Source organism: Phragmites australis, chromosome 11 (assembly GCF_958298935.1).
Source record: "Phragmites australis chromosome 11, lpPhrAust1.1, whole genome shotgun sequence".
NCBI classification, from domain to species: domain Eukaryota; kingdom Viridiplantae; phylum Streptophyta; class Magnoliopsida; order Poales; family Poaceae; genus Phragmites; species Phragmites australis.
The window spans coordinates 27,540,871-27,563,917 of NC_084931.1; the positions used below are offsets into that span (position 1 = coordinate 27,540,871).

Sequence of the window (23,047 nt, forward strand, 5' to 3'; positions counted from 1 at the left end):
ACCACCAAAGAAAAACACCACCATGACAATGGCACAAGTGGTCGACTCCCTAGCACGCCTATATGAAGTCTGCACGACCGCCGCAACTAAACTCACGCTACGCCGATGCTGGCACCTCGGCTGGCCGAAATGAGTGCTCCATGGCCACTGCCGATCCGACCACGACCTTGATTGTGGCGAACACTAGGGGCCCTACCGTTTTGGGGGTTTCGGTAGCAACGTCGTGAGGACCTTGTTGTGTCCCAAGGGGCTGCAGGTGAGGCCACAGCTGTACATGCCACCACGATCAGCCAGTAGGCGCACATAGTGGCCCTCTAGGTTCAGTTGGAGGAACTACAGGTTGCCCTACAGGCCGTGCAGCCGCCTACCAGCATGACCGTGGTGGCGCCCATGGTGACTAACGCTGCACTGGCCCCGGCTCTAGTGGTCAGCAAGGGCTTCGTCGACATGACTCATCGCCACCATGCGTCACCCACGGCTAGCCAACAGGCGGTCAAGCCCCGATTCCATCCGCGCAAGGCTTCGCTTGTCAACTCCGACTCCCTCTTCCAGGTGGACCTACAAGCCGTATCCTTCCCGGACGGATTTCGGACCCTCAAGCTGCCCAAATTCAAAGGTGATTCGAATCCAGATGAGTTAACTCGCGCGTACAACCTCGCCATTGAGGCCCACGGACGTGGGCAGGCCACCATACCTGTACATTTTCGCTCTTAATATCAGTATAAATACTGACTTTTGGCCCATCAAGCCAAGGGCAGAGCAAGATTTACCTAATTCCTCGCGGCGTTCACTTCCTCTCCACTTCTCCTCAAGATTGAGCCTTGCCTGTGCAAGACTCTCGCCATATCTTATTCGTGGAAGATTCCGTTCCATTACAAACTTCAAAAAGCTAAGGCACATTCCTGGACATGAAAAACAAGCTCACCCTTGAGCTCCAACATTGTAGCAAGAACCAGACACATAAGCTAGTTCTAGATGAAAAAACAGAACAGTAATTTAAAATTCGACAATATCAGTCGCAACATCATTAAACGTCAAAAAGGCTTGAATCCATCTGGGCATATGCTTGATAATGTTGTCAATCTGCAGCTTTCCGCGCCTTCCTTGAGCTATAGCTTCCACTTCTGCAGGAAAAAGTGTTAGGCTGTGCCTGTATCCCTCCACACGGAGGTTGATTAGGAGCCCAGCAAAATAGCCCACAAAACCAAGTACTTGTGAAAACCGCTGATTCAAATCAACGATGGAAATTGCCTCATCTTGTGGAAGGTGGGAAGAAAAATCCTAGCCTCCATTTTGCTCTGCTGTTGCTTGCATTGGAGAGAGAGCGCGCGCAACACAACACATACAATTTGTGAGAGAAGAGAGGAAGGAGACGTGAATCTGTCCAGATTTGGTGGCTCTCCACTGATGGTCTTCAAAGTGTTGGTTGGAGGTTCAAACGTGGTTGGATCGAGACCAAACTTGGTGAGCTTGTTCTGCACTTAGAATACTTAGATTTGGTCAGTGGTTTTGAGCATTGGTTGATTAGAGCATTAGATTTGAGAGAGGTTTTGTCAGTTCGGGTGACTGCAGTTTTAGCACTATTCAGTTTGGGTACTAAAATGGTGTCCGATTGAAATGAAATTTTGACAGTTGGTGGAGGACTCGTGGAACTACATGCCTGCAAAATTTTATACAGTGTGGATACGTGGTTTGTGAAATATGAGCTGGTAACCAAAGGGGACAGAATATGTGTCATCTCTACTTGATTGTTGTCATACCTCTTGTCAGTGGTGTAAGATTGTAGTTGTTGATGTCAAGTTTGCAACTTGATGAATGTGCTGCTGCTGTTGTAATCTTATAGAGGTTTTAGAGAAGGCTCCTTGTACCCATTATTAATCATAGTGGAAATTGGAGTGGACCTGTTGATCATGTGGTTTTTAACTCCTCACATTGAGGTTTTTCATGTAAATTGTTGTGTCAATTGTGCAAGTGATCATTATTCTTCCGTTGTATATCTGTTGGTTTAAGTTCTCCTTATTGTTCATCACAATATGAGGGATTAATTGGTGCTTATTGCTGCCTTTATTCCCCACAAGAAGATGACAGAAAACAATACATCAATTAGTTTGTTATTTACTAAGAACTTTTTAGTGGTCACACCTTGGGAGGTTCACGATTCACCAAGCCAAACCACCATACATCTCAAGTGGTAGGGTGGTGTGGCGGAAGTGATGGACGCAGCGAAGTCATAAGACCTTCCTCCTTCACCTCACCTTCATCTTCTTCTCTTGCAAAAAAACAAAAAAAAAATGGAGGGGAGGGGCAAAAACAAGATTTATTGGGATTTTCATTCCTGCAAACATATGAACCGATAGAATTAAAAGATGAACTAATCAAGCACACGTTGAAATCATACATGATCCAAGTTTATATTGCACAGAAATCTTCTTTTTGTAACACATGATACGCATTAAACATAGCATACCATCTCTCCGTTTTCTTCACACAAGCCAAGGAATGCCCTAGTGGAGCAAACATACGATGCAGTCTGCCCTGAGCAGCGGTCCAACTTAAACCCTCAAAACAAGGGTGACCGAAATTCTGAAGAAAATAGCTAGCTCCCACACACCATATGCATCTACTCGTACAGTAACACAGAGCCACACACATACAGAGATATGATGATTTTCAGTTGTGAATCGTTTCTCTTCTGAAGCTGTTGCGATCTGCTTGCTTCGGGTCCCCAGCAGCGTTGCTCGGCACCACGAGGCTGCTCAGGGTCCTCGCGATCTGGCGCTTGACGTGCCCCCGCTTCGGCGGAGGCCTCTTCTCCTTCGCGAAGTTGCTGCTGCTGTCTTCGTTGAACTGGCAGTAGTACTCCATCACTGCTAGTCCTATCTTCTTGATCGCCTTCTTGCTCCTCTGTGTGTGTGTGTGTGGGGGGGGGGGGGGGGTGCTGAGGCCAAGTGCTAGCTTGCCGAAGGGATGAGGAGGCAGGAAGTATTTATAGGCGAAGCCCTTCAGTATTTGGGTGAAGTGCTGCTGTATCAGTTCGTTACATCATGGATTCATGGTGCATGCGTACATATCTTCTCGTTTCCTTTTTACTTTTATTTGTGGAACAATTTGACTAGCATAAGGTCCGTGGGATTCCTGGTGTGAACGCGATCAAGGGACTAAGTAATCCGGGAATTTATGCCGAAAACTCATACACCGTGTGAAATAGCTCATGGTGATTGGAAACCATTTCTCCTACCATATTTGTTTGAAGGATCAAATCTCCTACCATTGATGCGATTTTCCAGTGATCCATGCCGTGCATGTCGTGCCAGTGGCTCACTGCAATAAATAAATATCAGCTTTGCGATATTTGTAGGATATGGATGCCAAAGTGCCGAAAGATTCAGATACCTGCACTTTCACTTTTCTACTTGTCAGGTACCTGTCTACACGTAAGGATGTTATCCGTTCCAGGAAAAGAGATGAACTCTTATCCACCACACTACAATGACATGGAGTATTTCACACGGATTTCTTTCTGAAATATACATATTCGCACGGCAGGAACACTCTGATGAAGGAAGCAGGACCCAGTAGAATATTAACTAAAGCAATTCACAAATATGGGATGTGAAGCACACCAGTTCCTCCTTGATTATCCACCTAAACACGTATATGATCTAGCTGCTGCTTGATTCTCCTCTGCCCCTGCTTTGATCTCCTACCACTGGTCGGCACCACGAGGCTGCTGATGGTCCTCACTATCCGCAGCTTCAGCTGCCCCCTCTTCAGTGGAGGCCTCTTCTCCTCCGCTCCGCTGCTGTACTGGTAACAGTACTCCATCATCGATCACTAGGCTCCCCTGGTCCTGCTTGATTGCCTCCTTTGCTTTGCCCAAGCAGCTAAGCTCTCTGCGTGCCTGAATTGAATCAAGGTTTTTACTTGATGAAGGCTTGTGACTTGTGGGAAGGCAGCAAGTGATTAAAGGTTCCTAATGATCTATGCTATGCATGTAGTGCACCGCTGGCGTGTTGTTTTAACACATTTTTTATCGGCTGATTTCATTTTCTACCAAATCATACACGGGCTCGCGGCTCCTCTTTTCGGACGGGCGAACGGGCTGGAGCACGATAGCCCAATCAGGGGCAGATTACCTTTCTGGCCCAACACAAAGGTGAAGTTTGATGAGGCTGGGATTGGAAAACCTGGTCCAGACCACCGGGCCTGGGAATTGTGCGCACTGGGCACGAGTGCACGACGCCTCCAGTTCCTTGTCCTCTCCTCGCCTCTGCTCCGCCATGCCCGCCGCCTGCTTCCAAGCGCGTGCGCCGTCCAGGCAGGCAGTCAGCAACTCTGGACGTACCACTACCTCAGTGGCAGCGGTCTGCTTCCAACAGTTCGGTGTTTACCATAGTGCTCATCGGTGTTTACCATAGTACTCGCAATGGTATTTCGGTGTAATCGGTTTTCTGGAACCTGAAAACCGAGCCAAATACCGAACACCAGATATGGCTGCTGGTGTGATTAGGGGTGAGGATTAGTTCTTCATGGAAGCAGATGAAGTTGATAGCAAGTCTTGGGGTGCAAAGATGAGAATCGATCGAAACTATCTTACATCAAACTATCCGTTTGAGAGACTTATAATGGAGTAGCATGTGAAGCTCGACAGGACTGTTCTTCATTTCTTCCTTCAATCACAAGACACTCGCAGTCTCACACGAAGCAAGAAAGAAAAAAGGTCTAATTCAGTACGTAATGACATGTTATATCCAGCACAGACGTCAAGCAGAATCAAGCATGTGCGCGATTCAGTTGTTGATTGGTTCTCTTCTGAACTTGCGACCCGCCGCTTGGTTTGGGCCCCAATCGCTGCTCGGCACCACGAGCTTGCTGATAGTCCTCACGATCTGCCGCTTGAGCTGGTTGTAAAAATAGCACTTTCAGATTTAATTTAATTTATTTTTTAAATATAAGATGAATAGAAACAGATGTAAATAATAAGTTTTGAAAAGCTTCCCGATAAGCTCCGACTGAAAAGAAATCTGAAGATAGATAGATCCGCATAACGCATTGATCCTCCTGGGATCGTGTTCATTATATAATCACTGGAGTATATCGTGATACAACAGCCATGCTGAAGTAACGAACCGATTCCTAAGCCACTAACTCATTTCTCTGAACCCACTAACCGACGATCCTAATCCTACTGAACCTGAGGAGCGGCAACAAACTAGTCCGACAACAGACGGTAGTTTGAACACAGATTACAATTCTTGACATCGATTGGCTTTTCGAGAAGGATTCTGATTAGCTCCGACGAGCCCTGACAAGCTTTCCGAATATGTAATGGATCACAAGGAACGTATCCGGTGGCAGCGTGAGATATAGAAACTCCCGTGATGGCGATGCAGCAGACGACGACGATGTAAATGAAGTAGTTCGCGATGATGTAGTGGAAGCAGATCGTGAGCAGTACGACGCACACTTTTCAAAAACCTTATTCGCTCTCTCCCGGTGTAGGATCTCATCTCAAGAGCGACAAGTTCTAGAGACTTACTCTCCCATTCTTGGTGCATATCGGCGCAGCGGAATGGAGTAAAATACGTGCGACGACGCAACAGAGAGAAAATAAGCAAAACTCTAATTGTGTATATTTTTTATTGAGGAGAAAATTCTTTTTAAATTGATCTCTCTTCATATCCATTAGTGAGATAGGACTAAAAGATATATACTCACCTCTACTTTTTGAGTTTTTAAGATTTATTTAAATTTTCTTTAAATATATTGAGCTAAGCATGTATATCTGACAGAGCTGCCCCTCTTCAGCGGCGGCCTCTTCTCCTTGGTGCTGTAGCTGCCGCTGCTGATGTACATGTACCGGTAGTAGCACTCCATGACTCCTCTGTCTCTCTCTCTGGTGTGTGTGTAAGCCAAGTGCTCACTTGTGGATGGGATGCAGAAGATAGGATATGATTTATAGGCAGCAACACCTTCTTTCATAGTTTCATTAGTTTCATGCATGCATCTAAGCTTACTGTATCAGTTCAGTTGGTGTGTTTTTTTACTTTTCTTTGCAGGAATAACTTGACTACTTTTAGATTGCAAGCAGGACCGAGTCCCACGAGGTTTATGATCCGTGTAAATGTGATCAACGCACGCTAAACAGGGAATTTATGCCCTGAAAACACACGGAGGGTCCGGACTTATTTAAGTAGACGGCGCACTGGCCGTGTGCATCCACGCTTGGACCGGTAACCAGTAGTCACATCGGCACCCGTTTAAGCCAATGAAAATTAGAAAGCAATTAACTTATTCTGATACGCTGTTGTGTCTCGAGTGTGCTTCTTTCTGCAGACCGGTGCTTCTTCTGTTAGCTACTGATCATATCTTTTCAGTTAACTAGTGACAGTTTTACCAGAGTTCTTTTCTTTTTTAAGCCTCACTCTGGAATATAGGCAGTAGTATCTGAACACACATGTAGACACACATCATGTTCTGTGCACACCTCCACTCGACTCACACCTCCTGTGCGCACCACCATCAGAGTTTAGCACGAACTAGTAGAATCAGGTAAATTCAGATCAACAGAAAAGCATGCAACAGTTAATTCTGATCGACTAAAATGCAAAAGCCAACCTTTTGAGTCATGTAGAATCGAGTACGCATTATTCAAGATTTTTCTTTCCCCTGCATCTTGAGATATCCCTTTTATTCCCATTCCTAGTAATTAAAGAAAAAACAAGATCAAACGTATGAGGACAAGCATAACCAACACGCGTCACATGGAAAATAGCCGGTAAGGAGTAGTGTTTTCGTGCTCTGTGAGGTAAGGTCACGGCCGGCTGGCCATTTCGATGGTTCGAGGTGTTGCTCCGTGAGCTGGTGCATGCTGTATTGCTGTGGCGACGGCAGCCGCGCTGGCACCTCAGGCTTGTGAAATCTGTCACCAGAGCGATACACTGAACCTGAAGATACCTCTCCTCGATCGTCATCGAAGACTGAACACGAGTATTCAGTCATATGTCGTCTGATGGATTGTATATGGTCACGTTTCGCACCGGACAACGTCGATCGCCAGCACGTGTTGCTTAATCGTATTTTCAGTTCCACGGTGAACAGTGCTTTTGTGCTGTGTCTTTTTCTTTTAATCACTGTTGGTGCCAGGCTTTGCTTGATCTCATGCTGCAGTCTGATGACAGGTTCAGTTCGCCAGAATTTGACACAACACTCCAAATGGTGGATCAACTTACACTCGGTACGAGGATGAGCGCGCACTGGTAGAAGTCAGACATGTCTACAATATTTTCTATTTGCCATGAGTTTGAATTCGTGGTGAACTGACCAGTCTGACTGACTAGTCAATGGTCTTTGGATGAGCTTCAAAGATGCACCCCTCCCCCGATCCACACGTCCAACTCGCCTCTTGTAGTCTAGTAGTTACTAACAGTTTCTGTCCCTTTCAGGGCCAGCATAAATTCCTTGATTAGTGACTTGATCACACGTTCTCACTGGAACTAAGCACCGTGGCCCAGAAGTAGTCAAATTTGCTCCTGCAAAGAATGGTAAATAAACACACCAGGTGATAGTGATACATACCAACATATTTCCAATGCATCAACATGGCATGTTTGCGCTTATAATACTTGCCACCACCTACCATCCCCTTCACAAGTGAGCACTTGGTTTCCAGTACTGAACACACACAAGAACGCAAACACAAGAAGGGAAGCAAGAAGAGAGAGGGAGCCAGCCATGGAGTACTACTACCAGCGTGGCAGCAGCTTCTGTTCGAAGGAGAAGAGGCCTCCACTGAAGAGGGGGCAGCTCAAGCGGCAGATCGCGAGGGCCATCAGCAACCTCGTGGTGCCGAGGAACGCTGCTGGCTCATGCGAGGAAGCCGATCACAGCAGCAGCTTCAGCAGAGGACCGAACTACAACTGATGAATCTCAAGGGCGCATCGTCAGATTCGCATGGTGTTTGGTGCTAGTTGATGCGAAGGCAGGACTTTTTGGAGTTTATCGTTGTCCCCTTATTGCAGAAAACTTGGCTTTTAGCCGAATGACTGCTTGATAGTTTTTTGCTTCATAAGAATACTATTAGCTTGTGTGAAGAAACAGAGAGGTTACGTAAGACCCCTTGTGTAATACATATTCCGGAATGAAACTTTGTGTACTTCAAAGAGAATTGCTTGCTTCTGAAAAATTTACCAGAAATCGGTTCAACTCTTGAGAGGCTCTTTTGCCCGTTCACATGAGTTCTGCGCTCGGACTGGTCTCACGAAACACATCAGCAAAGTTGTACTAGGAGGACCACAGTGAAGGCTTTTCAGATACAGACTCAAAAAGTTTGAAGACATATTCCTGTGGAAATAGAAGCAGGGCCCAAAATATGCCTGATGGAGCTGAAGCATATACGGAAGCCAAATGCATCAGTTGAACCGACAAGAGAACAAGTAGCAGTGTAGCACACAGCCTTCTCAACTAGGCATACAAAACTCTGGAGAACATCAACATCTGCATGAAGTTTCACAGGTGTAGATATCGCCAACACGGACCTCTTCTCTACAAGGGATAATAATAATTGACAACAAGCACATTCTATAAATAAATACGATAATTTACAACAATAAGCATGTCATAATTGCCAAGAATTCTCATTCATTTCGTACAATTCTTCTCATGAATTTTTACATCAGAAGGTGACAACTAATAGACAACCATATAACTTCCTTTCTCTTCTCAAGTTATAAAAAAATGGAGAGAAGAAACAACCCTGTAGACCTACAGAAGTAGTAGTTAAAAAAATTGAGAAACCACAAAGGACAAGGGGGAGGAGCGAATACAGTGTGTGCACGAATAGGTACAGCAATAAATGACATGAATATTTCAAAACTCAAGCCACCCTGTGTTGCCTCAACTGTCACTGCATGATCAGATCACAACATATACCAATATACCAGGGGGGTGAAGATATTTTGAAAAAGGTGAACTTGTGGTTGTCAATCCAATGTTATTTCTTGCAGCTGTTCATGCTCTCCATTCATACCACTCGTGGTTATTTGGACCCTTGGCAGTTCGTTGTCTTTCTCGGGTGTCTCTGCTCTCAGCTTGCCATCTTCTTTGGATGGTTCTGCTGTCTGTTCATTATCTGGCTTTAGTGTTTCTCTCTGCTTCTCATTTTCCTTGTTGGATGTTTCTACCCTTTCATCATTATTGTTACTAAATTTGGTGGTTGTGGAGTCATCAGCATTGTTCTGTTTTTCCTGTGAGGAATCCATGGGGATGAGTTTGAAAGGGAGTACACAGCAGCAGTATGCTTTTTGCATGAAATAAGCCAAAAGTAGAAAATGATGGGAATTTAAATTTCACAACAATATGCAAAATGATCTAATGTATTAGTGGCTCAAACACCGCACTGGAAAGAATGAAAAGAAGATATTTCAGTCCTTGATAGGAAACATATAGAATATACCCTAGAAATTGCTATGTCAAACATGTTCATATGCAACTTGGGGATATCTGTTTACACAGAGATTTAATATTGAAGTTAGGCCTTGTGAAGTTATGAACTTAACTAGATAGCAGAGATAAAAGTAAAGCTAATGCTTTTAACTCGAAGGATGGAGAGTATCTCCATTTTTGCATTGCAGATTAAAACAAAATACTTAATTGTTTATTTAAGCACTTTAAGTAGCAAAAACGAGCACAACAATATATAGGATGCCTGAGACACTTCGGTCAGAAGAAATTACCTTGTTCTTATCACGCCAACTCAGTGAAAACGGGCCAAGCAAGTTTTTCCTTCTGGGCTGGAACTCCTGTGATGAATTGTGGCTTGCCTGACTAGGGGATGCATCTAGCATTGATGTTCTAGAAGGGGAATAGGTGCAGGAAAAATATCAACATTAGAACATTATGACAACAAATGACAGCAAGCTACATAATTAAATTCATTATCACAATATTACATTCTGCTGGTTTTCTGTGAAAGAAAAGCATAAGAGCGGAGAAGCAGCTTTAAACACATGTTAACTTGTCAATAGTGAATAAGTTTAAAAATAGCAAAAAGATGACTGGTAAATTAGCGTAGCCGTATTGCCAGTTTTAAGCCGCTGGCTATCCCATACTAAGAATAGTGAGAAGAGATAAGACTGAGATACCTAGGAGAAGGGCAGGGGGACATTGCTTTTTGCTGGCTAGATTGGTACTGCAATGTGGCCTCTAACATTGTTTCAGCCATTACTGCTCTGTTCTCCATTTGAGCAAGTGAAGCCATAGCTTCCTCGTACTTTTCCTGCACACATGTATGATCCTTAAGCGTAGAACAAGCTATGGTAAAAGAAGAGTAGAAAGAAGGCATGGACCCCTCTTGCTAATTTTGATAAAAAAAAAAACAATTATTAGTAGTGATACAGGATAATAGAGGAACCGGTACCCAGCTCTTCAATAATACAAGCATTACTAGTTCAAAAAATGGAAGAACAAATGAGGATGTTTTTATTGTTTAGAGGCATGTTTCTCTAAAGAACATCGTTAAAAATGTGTGTGAGCTGCAACATGTGTGCAGGGTTCAGGATTGTTTCTCCAGGGAAACCGGTACCTGGTGGGTGGTCAGTGAAAGCCATCCAGTTTTTCCCTTTTCAAAGCTTCGAATTGAGATTTTTAATGTTTGGATCATGTCTAAGAAGGAAAAATGCATATACCCTAACAAAAAAAGGGGATCAAATGGTATCGTTAGCCCTTGAAAAAGTCTTTTACAAAAAGAAAAAGGATTTGGTCCGGTTTGACAGGTTTTCAGCAAAACCCGGCTAATTTCTGAAATCTGGTTGCAAGACTGATTCTGAAACCAGTAGTCACATTGGTAAAGTCAGCCTCGTATATTTGTTTGAGTTAATTGTTTTGCTGGGAACAGACCGATGCCAAGGCCAACTGTTTCAACCTAGCTTACCAATTTTTTTAAAAGCACTAAAATACATTTTTTCGTTATGAAGTCTATGTTCATTTGTTAATAAACACAACAAAGTTATCTCTCGCTATGCTGACAATGGATGCTACACTGAACAAGACTGGATTTCACCTAGTTCAAATGGAAATAGATGATGCGTAAGAGAATAAAGTTGATCTTGGCAATAGATCAAGTCTGTTGATCAACCTGTAGAACATTAGCAGCGTATCTCTGAGCAGCAGCATCCTGCTCAGCAGAGATGCGGGCTTCCTCTGCAATTTTCAGTTCTTGCTCTACACGCATCAGGACCTTTAACAAGACTCCTGGTTAGTGGATATGTAGTAGTATGAAGAAGCATTTAGAAGAATGAACAGACACAAATCGTACCTGAAACATTGCTTGCTCCTGTTCCTCCTTGTCTGACAGGCCCTGTCTTAGTTCAGATATTTCTTGTTCCAACTGCTCAACCTGAAAGGGGAAAGCAAGAGTGTGTAGTTATTGCAATATCTCTACCCTCTATGTAACTACTGTGGATTCTGCATTCTGGATATTGCCAAAATTGAAAATTTTCTCTGTACTAGTACTCTATACCTTTGCACTTAATTGGCGCCTATTATCTTCCTTAACCATTTCCATCAGTGCTGTTTCTAGTTCATCAGCTCTACAGAGCAGAAAGAAGAAAAATTAATATAACAGTTCGACTGAGAGGAAAATATTCCGCTGCCATGAATGCACATTGATATGAAAGGGCATTATCATGTTATGTAAAGAGATCTCGTGTTTAACAATGTCACAACACAAGCAACAACAGCTAGAACTTCTTAGCAAATATACAGTAGTAAATGGTTTGCCTGTAATGCTTCGCTTGTTATAGTTCATGCGAGCTATGTGGTCAACCAGATCAAGAATTTTGGATTTGTTTTGAGTGATTAAGGTGGATTTTTGTGATGCAAAAAATTAGCAGCTTCAGTTCATATTACCACAGAAAACTAGTCCCCCAGGAAGCAGTTAAAAAGAAAAGAGATAACATTTCCCCAGAGGCCCAGACCATTGCAACAATCATCATTTAACTGCTGCTTACATCTGGTGAGAAATTTAAAAGTGCAATCTCATATAAGATGGCTCCAGCAACCTATGACAGAATACAGTAATGGAAACTTGGAAAGGAATAAACAGACCTGAGAACAGCTGATCTTCTCTCCTCTAGCAATCGGCATAACTCCAACTTCAGCCAGGCAACCTGTGGCGCTAAAACTAAACATTACTACCTTGGCATGATAAACTATAGCAATGTTTTGACTTGACCAAGCACGAGGAAAAGAAGATGTCTGGGTTACAGATTGCAACCCTTAGGGTACAGATAGCAAGATTTGGGGACTATGATCGAAAAGGCTACCTGGTCCTTTGGATCAGGCAAAGAATCAATCTCAGAATTGACTGTCACGCCACCATACATATCATCCATGTTTCCAGGATTACTTTCTTGATTGACATCCCCATCTCCCACATCACTCAGCTGGTCTGCGGAATCACTTATTGAAACCAGCGGTTCGGGATCACGTTTGAAATTATATAGCTTTGATGCAAGACCATTGGTGTCTGTCCAAACACTTAGACCTTTCGCTCTTTCTTCCATTGAAAATATAACAGATGGGCGGTGTTTATTCCTCAGCTCTTGCAATATTGTTTCATTTACAGACTGATATCCCATGCGAGCTGTCAAGACAAGCTGGCTGCTGTCAAAAGTGGAACCAGCTAAAGACTGCAAAAGGGTAACTGCATCACCGGCATCTTTTGTAGTCACAAGTGCTGGGCCTACAATTAACACAAGCATCAGTCAACAAACGTTTTTTGCAGACCTTTGCGTACCAGCTGACTAAAAATATTATATTTTCCTTTTGGAAATTGAAACAGAGCAAAAGTATGTCCCAGTACCATAAAACTCCAGTAGCGCAAGAGCTGTCCGGAACAGCATCACTCGGTTTCCGTCAAACAAAAGCACATCCCAGACACGGAGAACTGAAATGTTCAATAGTATTCAGAAGTAAATGTGATGAAAAGTTTTTTCAAATAGATATGTATGGGATAGCTACACAAACAGGTTTAGGTAACCAAAATTATTATAACTGATCATAGTAGAGAAGTTTATATGGTGTTCCTGACTTCCTGGGTACCCCATAATCACTACTAATATGTAAGACAAACCTAGTTATCTTTCACATCTTTTAGTGAGTGCTTACTTTACCACTTCTCACTCAGCCCCTCCTTATAAAGATGACCTGGATCAGAATCATCTACTTTCCTTTCCTTACAGGTTTTAATTGATATTTCACTTGCATGAGATCGTGACTGTTCATGTGTCCATTAAAAGCAATGCCGGGCTTGAAATCAGAGATGTTAATGTGCTTTGTGGAGGTAACCCGTTACATTAAACTTAGAGAATGATTTTCTACAAGTGCCAGATGCTGAAACTAATGTAAAATAAAGACCAACCACTCTCCCAGGGAAGCACATTTGTGAAGATGGATAAGAACCATGGCCCAGTAACCCATGCAACTTGAAGTCCGAGGTAATCCAGGTGATTTGCTGCGTCAAAAAAGCATGTTAAGCCCCAATTCTTGGATTTTTAACATTTAAGAATTACATGCCACCAATATTATATTTTTATTTGTGATAGGTTGCTAACCTAGTTTAGGGAATTTCTCTCGGACTAACTCCTCTAAAACAAGCTGATCCACCTGAAGTACAACCAAAAATTGGATTCTGCATGAGATTAAATCGAACTTGGGGCTTCAAGCACCCCAACATGCAAACAAACATTACAAGTTGATAAATAGAAACTTCACAATACCTGTGACTCGATCATTTCTTCAGAAAAGTAGCCGTCAAAATAGTCATCGATAATTCCTACCAATGTCCTGTAACATACTCCAGAGATGGATTAACAGATTATTTAATCGAATAATAACATGAGATTCAACAAATTGTTCTGAGGGCATACCAAAATGCATTCTCCTCCGGCATCAGTAGAAGTAAGAGACCAGCAAAAAAATTCATTGCCTACAGTATTCAAGAGATTAATCTATGCTAAGAGAAATGTTGGCATGTATGCAAGTATAAACGTTGGTAGTAGACACAGAATGTTTATTGAGAAAGATTGAAGTTCTTACTTCATATTCATTGGAAGCATCAAATACTAGGTTTTAGATTCATTTGTGTGGTGTTACATGAGTACAACAATTTTATATTGTTTTGCCGTTTCAGAGCTCCAAAGAAGCAACTGACTTTTGGTAACATAAAAAGGCAATAATGTGGATCGACATTGACGGATACATTTACCTGGCAGTAACCAACCGATGGGTTGTGTTTAGCATAAGCTATAAGCAAGCGTCTCAAAGCATTTCTTCCATCCTCATCTAAAGCAGGATGACCTGGAAAAGTTCTGGGCAAGTCCTATAAGGAGTCAAGAAGGGGCAAATTGGACTATTAGACTTTCCAGCAGTAAACTATCGACAAAAGGATCATGCTTTCCCATGAAAATGTCCACACATAGCTACCTTCTCTATTTGCCCTATCCACATTTCATGGACACCTTCTGATGTTGAAGAATCTGAACATTTGGTATTTTTTAATTCACCTTCTGTTGCAAGATCATCATAATACCCTTCTACTCTACGAGCTCCAGTACCAACAAATGCTTGCCATAGCTGTCACCAGAAAAGCACGAACCTGCTGAATGAGCTGAACAAATCAAAATTAAAAGAACGAAATAAAATGCTCCAATGCACAGGCTGCACCTCTCCCCTCAAAGCCATTGGTAATCCACCATGGACAAGACACTCCAACTCTTCCTTGGAAATACAATTTTCTTCTTGACTCCTACTTCCAACATCAGCATTCGCAGTATCACCTGAATGCACTTCTTGGGTAGGTTCAACCTTATCTACGTCATAGAACTCGTCATCTGAGTCCTCTGACAACTTGCCCTGTTCGACTTTCATGGGATGAGTTCCATCATTTGCTTGCTGCTTGCCAGCAGAAGATTGCTTCTCCTTGACACGCAGACTCATCATCTGCTCGATGTTGCTCAGGGACAGCCTAATTGGCGTCCATATTTCAATCTTCCGCAGCCCTGGGGCAGTCTTCTCATGCGGTGATTCAGAACCACCACCCTTAGCATTCTCACCAATATCTTGTCCAGACGACTCAGTCTGCCTCTCCAGAAAACTCTTCCATCTATCAGATCTCTCCTCCTCTTCCTCCTGCAAGTACAGCACCAAGAACGCATGCAGCGCGTCAAGATCAGACAATGCAGATGAAAATTCAGGCGCGTGTCTGATTGTCTTCTACCTTGTAGATGCCTGCGTACTCCTTGTAACGCTGCAAGTGTTGGGGCCGCACGGCGAAGCCATATGCATCCCTGCTTCAATCACACAGCATCAGAAAGGAACGTTTCCTACTAAAATGCAGATATCTAACGCTTAAAATTTCGAGGGTTCTATACTTGTATCCCCTCCCAGATTCTAAGCAGAAAGAAGTTTTCGTAATAAGTAATCATATCCACTAAGAATTTGATGACTACACGATACAATTCCAGAACCGGCTGTCCTGCCAAAACAAATCCGAAACTTTCTGCTCCTACTGCAGGACACGGCCACAGAAACCCCAGATCTTTTCAAAAAGGCAAACGCCAGTACACCACAGAGCTCCCGATTCGGGCAATCCTACGAACAAATTCACACGAAGCTAAAACAGCTACCCTCCCTCCGATTCGTGGAGGGGACCAGATGCCCACCGCTGCGGGAACAAGCGCGCGGAATTTCCCGCCGCATCACCCGAAAATTCCAGCAAAACAAACCCCGCGCCGCACCGAACCGAGATCCCCGGCAAGCGAAAACGAGCACGACCAAATCCGCGGAAGGGCAAACTCGCAATGGAACAAAAGGAGGAGACCAAAACTAGTCGGAAGCTTTCAAAGTGCGGCGGAGGACACCACCACGCTTCGCGGCGCGGCAGGAGCGAGGGCGGGGGGAAGGGAACGCACCGCTTGTGCTCGAAGGCGATGAACGGGAGGCTCTTGGGCTTCATCTCGTCCTCCTCGCGCCCGCTGCGGCGGGGCCGTCTTGAGAGCGGCGGCGGCGGCTGTGATCTGGCCGGCGCGGAGTCGGCGTGCGGGGAGTGGGAGAGTGTCCGTACTTGGGTGTGGGGAACTAGGGAGAAACGGGGATGACCTGACCACCCTCGTGGCTCGCGCCGCGCGGTCTTTGCTCGCTGACACGGGGAGGGGACGGGGGGGTTGGTTCGAGGGCGACTCGCAGTCGCAGTGGTGTACGCAGTACGGGTTCCGTGACCTGTGTCCTCCGCCGCGAGTGGCAAGACCGAGATCCCGATCCTCCGTGCACGGGGAAACGGTGCCACCTCGGGTTGTCCCTCCCGTCGATTGGGCTGTCGCCATGTCGCCAGTCCAGTGCCTAGTCTCCATCGATAGAGCAGATGCTGATCAGATTTGTGAAATTCAATGCCTACGGACTGTGTGTTTTCTCCGTGGATCCCCAATCTCTAAACCATGTATGATTCTTGCACTGTGCACAAACGAGTAAGATGTGTTAAACTTTCTGTGATTGATGTATGTCAGAGCTGATAACCAACTACATCTTATCATCGCAAGACAACCGAACAAAACAGTTAGACGCCCATGAGCCAAAAAGCGAGATTTCGTACTGTAGCTAGCATGTTCATGTATGACATAAATTTGTGAGTTGAGACTTGAGACTCCTTTTTGAAAGTAGAGTAGCATTTGCTAGTTTTGTACTATCCTTGAATACATCTATAACCGGGTTGCCGTACCAGTGAAGACAAACCACACTACGCTATGGCAAATCAACGTCAGCATTGTTGAATTGAATTTGTCTATCACACATCAACATCTCTGTTGGCCGACTGTCCGCACTAACCGCAAAAACGGGCTAATCCCATACCCACCGACAGCGCTTGTCGGTACATGGTGGCAGAGATTACGCCACACAGGATCAAGGCTTACAGGTTGGTTACGTTTGGGAGGAAGTGAATGAACCGTGACTTCCAGCGACGGGATCCGTGGGGCCCAGGGAAGGGAGAGGCGCCGAGGCATCTGTGGTTGATCCACCGATCCGTGCCGCGGGATGATGCGTAACCTGCGCCGCTGCTGCTTTGAAGCTGCTCCCAACCACGACACATATACCGCATCAATCATTACTGCACACACACCTCAAGCTCTTCTTGTTCCAGCTATTTACATGCAGGCGCAATTAAGACGCTCTTATTATGCAGGTAGTACTCTCTCCGATAATAGATACCTGCCGCGTTGATCACGGATATCTGATTAAGATTTTCAAACTTCTACCATCAATATCTTTTAAAATATTTAATTTAGAAATATAAAAATCATATGTATAGATTTTCTTAAAAAGTGCTTTCATAATATTATTTTTTTATTATATATGTAACTATATTCTAATAAAAAATAATAGTCAAAGTTGCACATTAAGACAATAAAAAATGACAACGCCATTTATATTTGACTGGATGGATACCATGCTTGGATATGTTTTGAAAAAGGTTCAACAGACTTTTAAAAAGACTAATAATAGTTTTTAAAATATTTAGTTTGAAAACTTTAAAATTATATGTGTATATTTGTTTTGAAAAATGATTGACAATATTATAAATTTAATAAATTTAATAAATATATTTTAATAAAAAATAGTAGTCAAAAATATACATCTAAGATCATATCTTATTCAAAATAATATAGTAATTTATCAACCTACTATACGTACAATCAGAACGTCCGATTAAGTTACGATTTGAGTGTTGTAGCATTTTCCTTTATTTTATAACGGGAGGGTGTATTTGCTGTGCCGGTTTTGCTCTTCTTTTGTGCACCTGCGTCTTCTGACTAGAGTATTTTTTTTAGGACGGGATGCATCATTACGGAAGGTTTTTATTTGAACCATGCGCATCATGCCATCATTACGGGAGGTAGTTCATGGTTTCCATCGTTAACCACGTGAAGCCGGTGGGCCCCAGCTCGTTCAGTTGTTCCCCAATATCGAACGTGGGTCCCACCCATCTGGACCTGCCTCTGTCCCAAGAGGAAGTAGGATTTCGTACGGGCTCGTTTTGGTGGCTCTGGCTGCCATGGTCATCTCTATTCCTATTATTTCCCTAATTTATCGATCGGTTAATCTACGTGTGAATATGAGTTTCATGCATATATACATGCACTTACAGATGATGTATGTTACGCGGATGCTACATGTTGTGAACTGGAGGTTACTTCTCCTCTAGCCCTGCGACGATGTTCATCCTCGTCGCCGCTGTCGTCGTCGAAGTAGTCCTTCCTGACGTTGCCGACAAGCATGAGGCAGGCGATCCAAAAGAGCATGGCGTCCAGGTTGAGGAACGCCGCGCCGCCGAGCACCCCGATCTTGGCCGTCGGGCAGGCGTGCCTCAGGTCGCGGTGCACATTCCGAATGTGGTGCATGGCCTCGACCGCCGTCGGCCACACTGTCATGCCCACCCCAGCCACCGTGACGCCTCTGCACGGAAGGAACGAAACTTGAGCACATCCATGTGATTCTTGAGGCCAATCGGCTGCATGCGTGGTTCTTGATTTCTTACACGGCGATATGGAAGAAGACGTAGAGCGGGGTGTGGCCGAAGAGGGCCTTCCTCGGAACGGGTTTGCCGTCGTAGGGGAAGCAGACGGTGAGGGCACCTAGCCCCACGCTACACGCAGCGGCGAGTGTGGATAGCGCCCCCAACGCTACCGTCGGGTCAGATGGGAATCGACAAACGACCACATCCTTGCTCTTAATTGGTGTCCCGTACGGTGGCTAACGATAGAGAGAAGCACCGGTTAATTTCAGCAGGCAGACGAACGGCATGCATGCGTGCAGAACCGTTGCACATTCGTGATCCGCGGCGCGCGGAGCGGAAAATGCATTACCTTCCTCAGCTCGGCGACGACGACGAGGACGAAGGAGAGCACGCCGAACAACGCGGTGGCGAGGCCGAACTGCGTGCTCTGGCTCAGAGCCATGGTGGCATCGACCGATCGAACGGTTTCCTGCCCCAATAAACGATGATCCTTCGCGTTGATCTGTCGCCCCGCGTCTCAATTGGAGTCCCTGGGGATCGAACCACGTCGAAATTAACGCCATATTACGGTCGGCGACGAATGTAACTTTTCTGTAGTTGGATTTCATGTGAGTAGAAGCTTGCTGAGAAATCGTGCGAATAAAATTGAGGTTTCAGAAGCCATGCGAATGGACGAAAAAGAGAAGAAACGAACCAAGAAAAGATGAGCTTAATTTTCCGATTACCTCATCGAGATCGTTCGAAATGTGCGAGGTCCCCAATTGAGCGGGGTACGTTGCTGTGCATGATGGCTGACCAATAAATAGGGAAAAGGAGGGGGAGGGCCGGGCAGCGAGGATGACAGGTGGTCCCGGAAAAAAGCGTGATTCATATTCCTTCCCTACATTTGGCATGAACCATGCAGGGCCCTAATGAGCTTGCAGCCGTTGGAATGTATAGTTGGAGGGTTCTGTCGCCAAACGAATTTCGGGTGTGTTGCAACGTACCGGTACCACACTATGGAGTAGCAGGATGAGGTCGTGATTTTGGGCAGTGCTTGAGGAAAAGCGCATGTTATCCACGGCCATGTAGCAATGATAACATGGCCTCATTGGTATTTTTTTTGCGTGTAACCAGATGCTCAGACAAAAGATGATCGCTGCTTCAGTTTTCAGAGCAAAAACAAATAGGCACGGGAAGACCACCATTGATCAGATGCTCAGAGAAAAGATGATCACTGCTTCAGTTTTCAGAGCAAAAACAAATAGGCACGGGAAGACCACCATTGGTCAGATGCTCAGAGAAAAGATGATCACTGCTTCAGTTTTCAGAGCATAAACAAAAAGGCACCGGAAAACCACACTGATTATGGACTCTAACCCTAAAAGCAAAAACAAACGATCACATTATGGATGAAAAAAACTATACTATTACCGGGACTCAAACCCGGGCCTCTCTGATGAGAACCGAATATCCTAACCAGCTAGACTACAACCGATGTTGGATCTTCTCTAAAAAAGTAACGTCATGAGTGGGCAGTGCCTCTGTGTCCGAGCGTTTTAGAGAAATTAAACGCAAAAGTTTCTGTCTGGTGTTCTCTGTGCAGAAGTCACACCCAGCTATGTAGTTCTCGATCGATTTCTGCGAGCTGTGCAATGCCATAACTTGATTAGAAATTACATAAGAGTTCATATAAATTACAGCTTACAACCCGACAACAGGAATACAGGTTCGTCAACCGACAATGGCGCTCTTGATCACAACTCAAACACGTCCAAGATCAGTTTTTCATTTGGTGTAAAGGCGTGTCCAAAAATAAGCTCAAGTTTTGTGAAATTCGAAATTTATTTGGGAGCCAATTTGTCCATAAATCAGCAACCGACGATGGGTACTCGTCCCATTCAAAGGCATTTCTAACACAGCACCATACAAATCTAGAGATGTGACATTTAAAGAAAATATTATCAATATCCTCCTTCAAGCCTCAAAGGCAGCAAAATTCTCACTCCCTTTCCAACCTCTCCTCTTCATATACGCGGCTATCAATACCATCTTGGCCAGGTGCAGAGTCAAATTTCATTGCCATTGTAGCCTTGTCAATCTCCTCTATTGTGAAAGGTTTGATAAGCTCATTTTTATCTGCTTCAGAAATTTGTCCACGAGGCCTCCAGAAATCCTAAGTCAAATGTATACCAGGGGCAGGTGTCGAATCGAACAACTCCTTGTAGTATGCGATAATTTGGTTCATAATATCTTCTTGAGACTTGACTTCCCCCTGATCAGTCTCCAAGGAAACAATTGTGCATTTACTTCTCCTTCTATTAGCACACTTGTGAAAGAAATCTGAGTTTGAGTTACCTTTTAGAATCCAGGTGTCACCTCCCTTTGTTGCCAGTTTAAACTCTTCCTTTGTGTATAGTTGTTCAATTCTTGCTCCACTTCAATGCATATTCATCAACATCAAGCTTTCTGACACACCAATCTAATCTCAACCCCACTGCTTCATTGCCAGCTTGAGACTGTCCTGCCTCAACTTTCTCCTTGTCAACATTACCTTCCTTGATTTTAACCAAACCAGTAGCTTGAGATTGTTTCATTGCCAGCTTTGGGATTGCAATTGAACAAAAGCCCTCCTCAGGTATCCCAAAGACAGACATTCGCAGTTTGCCGTTGGAACCACCTGATGAAGCACACTCCACAGCCATGTGGCCTGACTTCTTACACTTGTCATATCGGTTCATTGGTGCATTCCAATTGGTGATGACCAGATTCATTGCATCGAAAGCACTTCAATTCCACAGGTTTAGGTTGAATGGAATGTGGATATGCAACTTTACCTTTGGCCAGTTCTTTGCGACGCTCAATATACTCACATTGATCATTCATCTACAGTCTTCCTCCTCGGAAACCTTCTCCACGGGCAGAAACTTGATCCTGATGAAAGCCAACGCCCTTGCTATTATCGTATCTTTGACCCCCTCTGTTCAAAACACGCCCACTATGGTCATCCAATCTAGGACCTCCCTCCCTGGGCGGAGCTGTGGCTCACCAATCATTCTCACTCTCCCCCCAAAATGGTGCGCTTCCTGCGTCGTCGCGAGGAAATCTAGACAGGTATCGGCGAGCGAACCAACAAGTTGAGGGTTCGATCATCAGCTTTCGCATATTTGCTGGCTATGTTTCAAGATGAAACCAGTCTTCATATAGTCTCTAATGAAGATCGGACAGTGTGACAAAAATTAAAGCCTTTAAAAAAAATAAAAAAAAACCTAGACCTGTATCGCACTAAATTTTGAGATCCGGCGTTGCGGGCGCTGTTGATGTGCTACCGCCTTGGGGCTGCTCGTGCACGCGGCTCTCCTCGCTGGGCGGCGGCGGCGTCGCGGCCTCCGCCTCCTCACTGTCCTCGGCCACATCCTCCCCGCCCATCTTGCCCCTCGCCTCCCGCTTTTGCCGTGGGCCTACCCCGCGGAGCGCGGTGCCGCGTATTGACTCATCGGGTGGCGGGCGGCCACACTCGTTCACCTGCTCTACACCGAGTATGGCAGCCAGTTCGAGGCGCAACTCTGGGATCTGCTGCTAGGTATGCGGTCGGGGAACCTCGGCGACCTCAGCCCTACGCAGCTGGCCCAGATCGATGACCTGTTGCGGTGCACAGTGGCCGAGGAGGACGGGCTGTCGTGGGTGATGGCGCAGGTGCAGGAGGGTCATGTTGTGGTGGCGTCCGGGAATGAGTTGGACGTGGGGGGGGGGCAGGTCAGAAGGGTGCTGGACAAGGCGGACGGGCTGCGGCTTCGCACGATGAAGCGGGTGGGGGAGATCCTGGAGCCAGCGCAGGCGGCTGAGCTGCTCGTCGCCGCCGCAGACATGGAAATCAGCTTCCGGGAGTTTGGGCTCAAGTGCGGCGTGCGCAACGGCGTGCCGTTGTGGAGGCTGTTGGCTTGGGCGCTGGTCGCCAGGTGCTATGTGCGAAGGCCGTCTATACAAAGTTGCGTTGGTGCGGAGGCCGACGGTGCGTGTTGGCGTAGGGGCCGACGGTGATGGTGTAGTGGCGTTGGTGCGGCTCTTGTGGAGGCTGGCGGTAGTGCGCGGTGGCTCCTTGCCTCGTAGCTTGGCTCTTGTCATAGGTGCTCCGGCGGGCGCCGCCGCCGTGGTGCCCGATGTGGTGATCGTCTAAGTTCTCGCGTGTCGCTCTCCCATCTTGGCCACCCGATGCTTATTGGGCTCTTCCCTTTGGCGATCTATCTTCTTTCCTCCAGTTTTGGTTGGTGAGGAGCTCAATGGCTAGCGGTGGCCTTGTGAGTGATGTGTGTGTGAGATGTCGACGGTGGCTCAGTTCATGATGCAGCTTTGGCGGTTGCATCGTGACAGTTCGTTCACATGATTGGTGTGGAAGGCTTCGGACGAAAGCCTTTTTCAGCTTGCTGCTAGTGTCAACAATGGGGATCCCTTCCGATGCTGCTCCCCTCCTTTGAGGCACTGTCGTGGTGCCTCCCACCA

At 45.3% G+C, this 23,047-nt stretch overlaps 1 protein-coding gene and 2 pseudogenes across 1 annotated transcript; 1 reads left to right on the forward strand and 2 right to left on the reverse strand.

Annotated features, from left to right (window-relative positions):
* Nucleotides 1-8,615: 8,615 nt before the first annotated feature.
* LOC133884654 (uncharacterized) lies at nt 8,616-16,358 on the reverse strand. Its single transcript, XM_062324148.1, has 18 exons — nt 15,972-16,358; nt 15,278-15,347; nt 14,725-15,189; nt 14,485-14,634; nt 14,267-14,380; nt 13,929-13,987; nt 13,779-13,845; nt 13,614-13,665; nt 13,421-13,513; nt 12,863-12,946; nt 12,324-12,742; nt 12,106-12,167; nt 11,519-11,588; nt 11,315-11,395; nt 11,135-11,236; nt 10,143-10,276; nt 9,735-9,852; nt 8,616-9,245 (listed from the first exon to the last, which is right to left on the reverse strand). Exons 1-18 carry the CDS (start codon nt 16,013-16,015, stop codon nt 8,982-8,984), a joined length of 2,448 nt encoding a protein of 815 aa, XP_062180132.1. The 5' UTR covers nt 16,016-16,358; the 3' UTR covers nt 8,616-8,981.
* Nucleotides 16,359-18,241: 1,883 nt separating this feature from the next.
* Nucleotides 18,242-19,141, reverse strand: LOC133884240 (uncharacterized; annotated as a pseudogene).
* Nucleotides 19,142-21,985: 2,844 nt separating this feature from the next.
* Nucleotides 21,986-22,724, forward strand: LOC133884112 (uncharacterized; annotated as a pseudogene).
* The last annotated feature ends 323 nt before the right edge of the window (nt 22,725-23,047 follow it).

Excerpts from the sequence above, each read along its gene's own strand:
- LOC133884654 (XM_062324148.1), bottom strand. The coding sequence starts at position 16,015 with ATGAAGCCCAAGAGCCTCCCGTTCATCGCCTTCGAGCACAAGCG. Across the intron at positions 12,947-13,420 it reads TGTGCTTCCCTGGGAGAGTG|TTCTCCGTGTCTGGGATGTG; the intron begins GTTGGTCTTTAT and ends TGAACATTTCAG. Across the intron at positions 11,589-12,105 it reads AGAAGATCAGCTGTTCTCAG|AGCTGATGAACTAGAAACAG; the intron begins GTCTGTTTATTC and ends TCTGCTCTGTAG.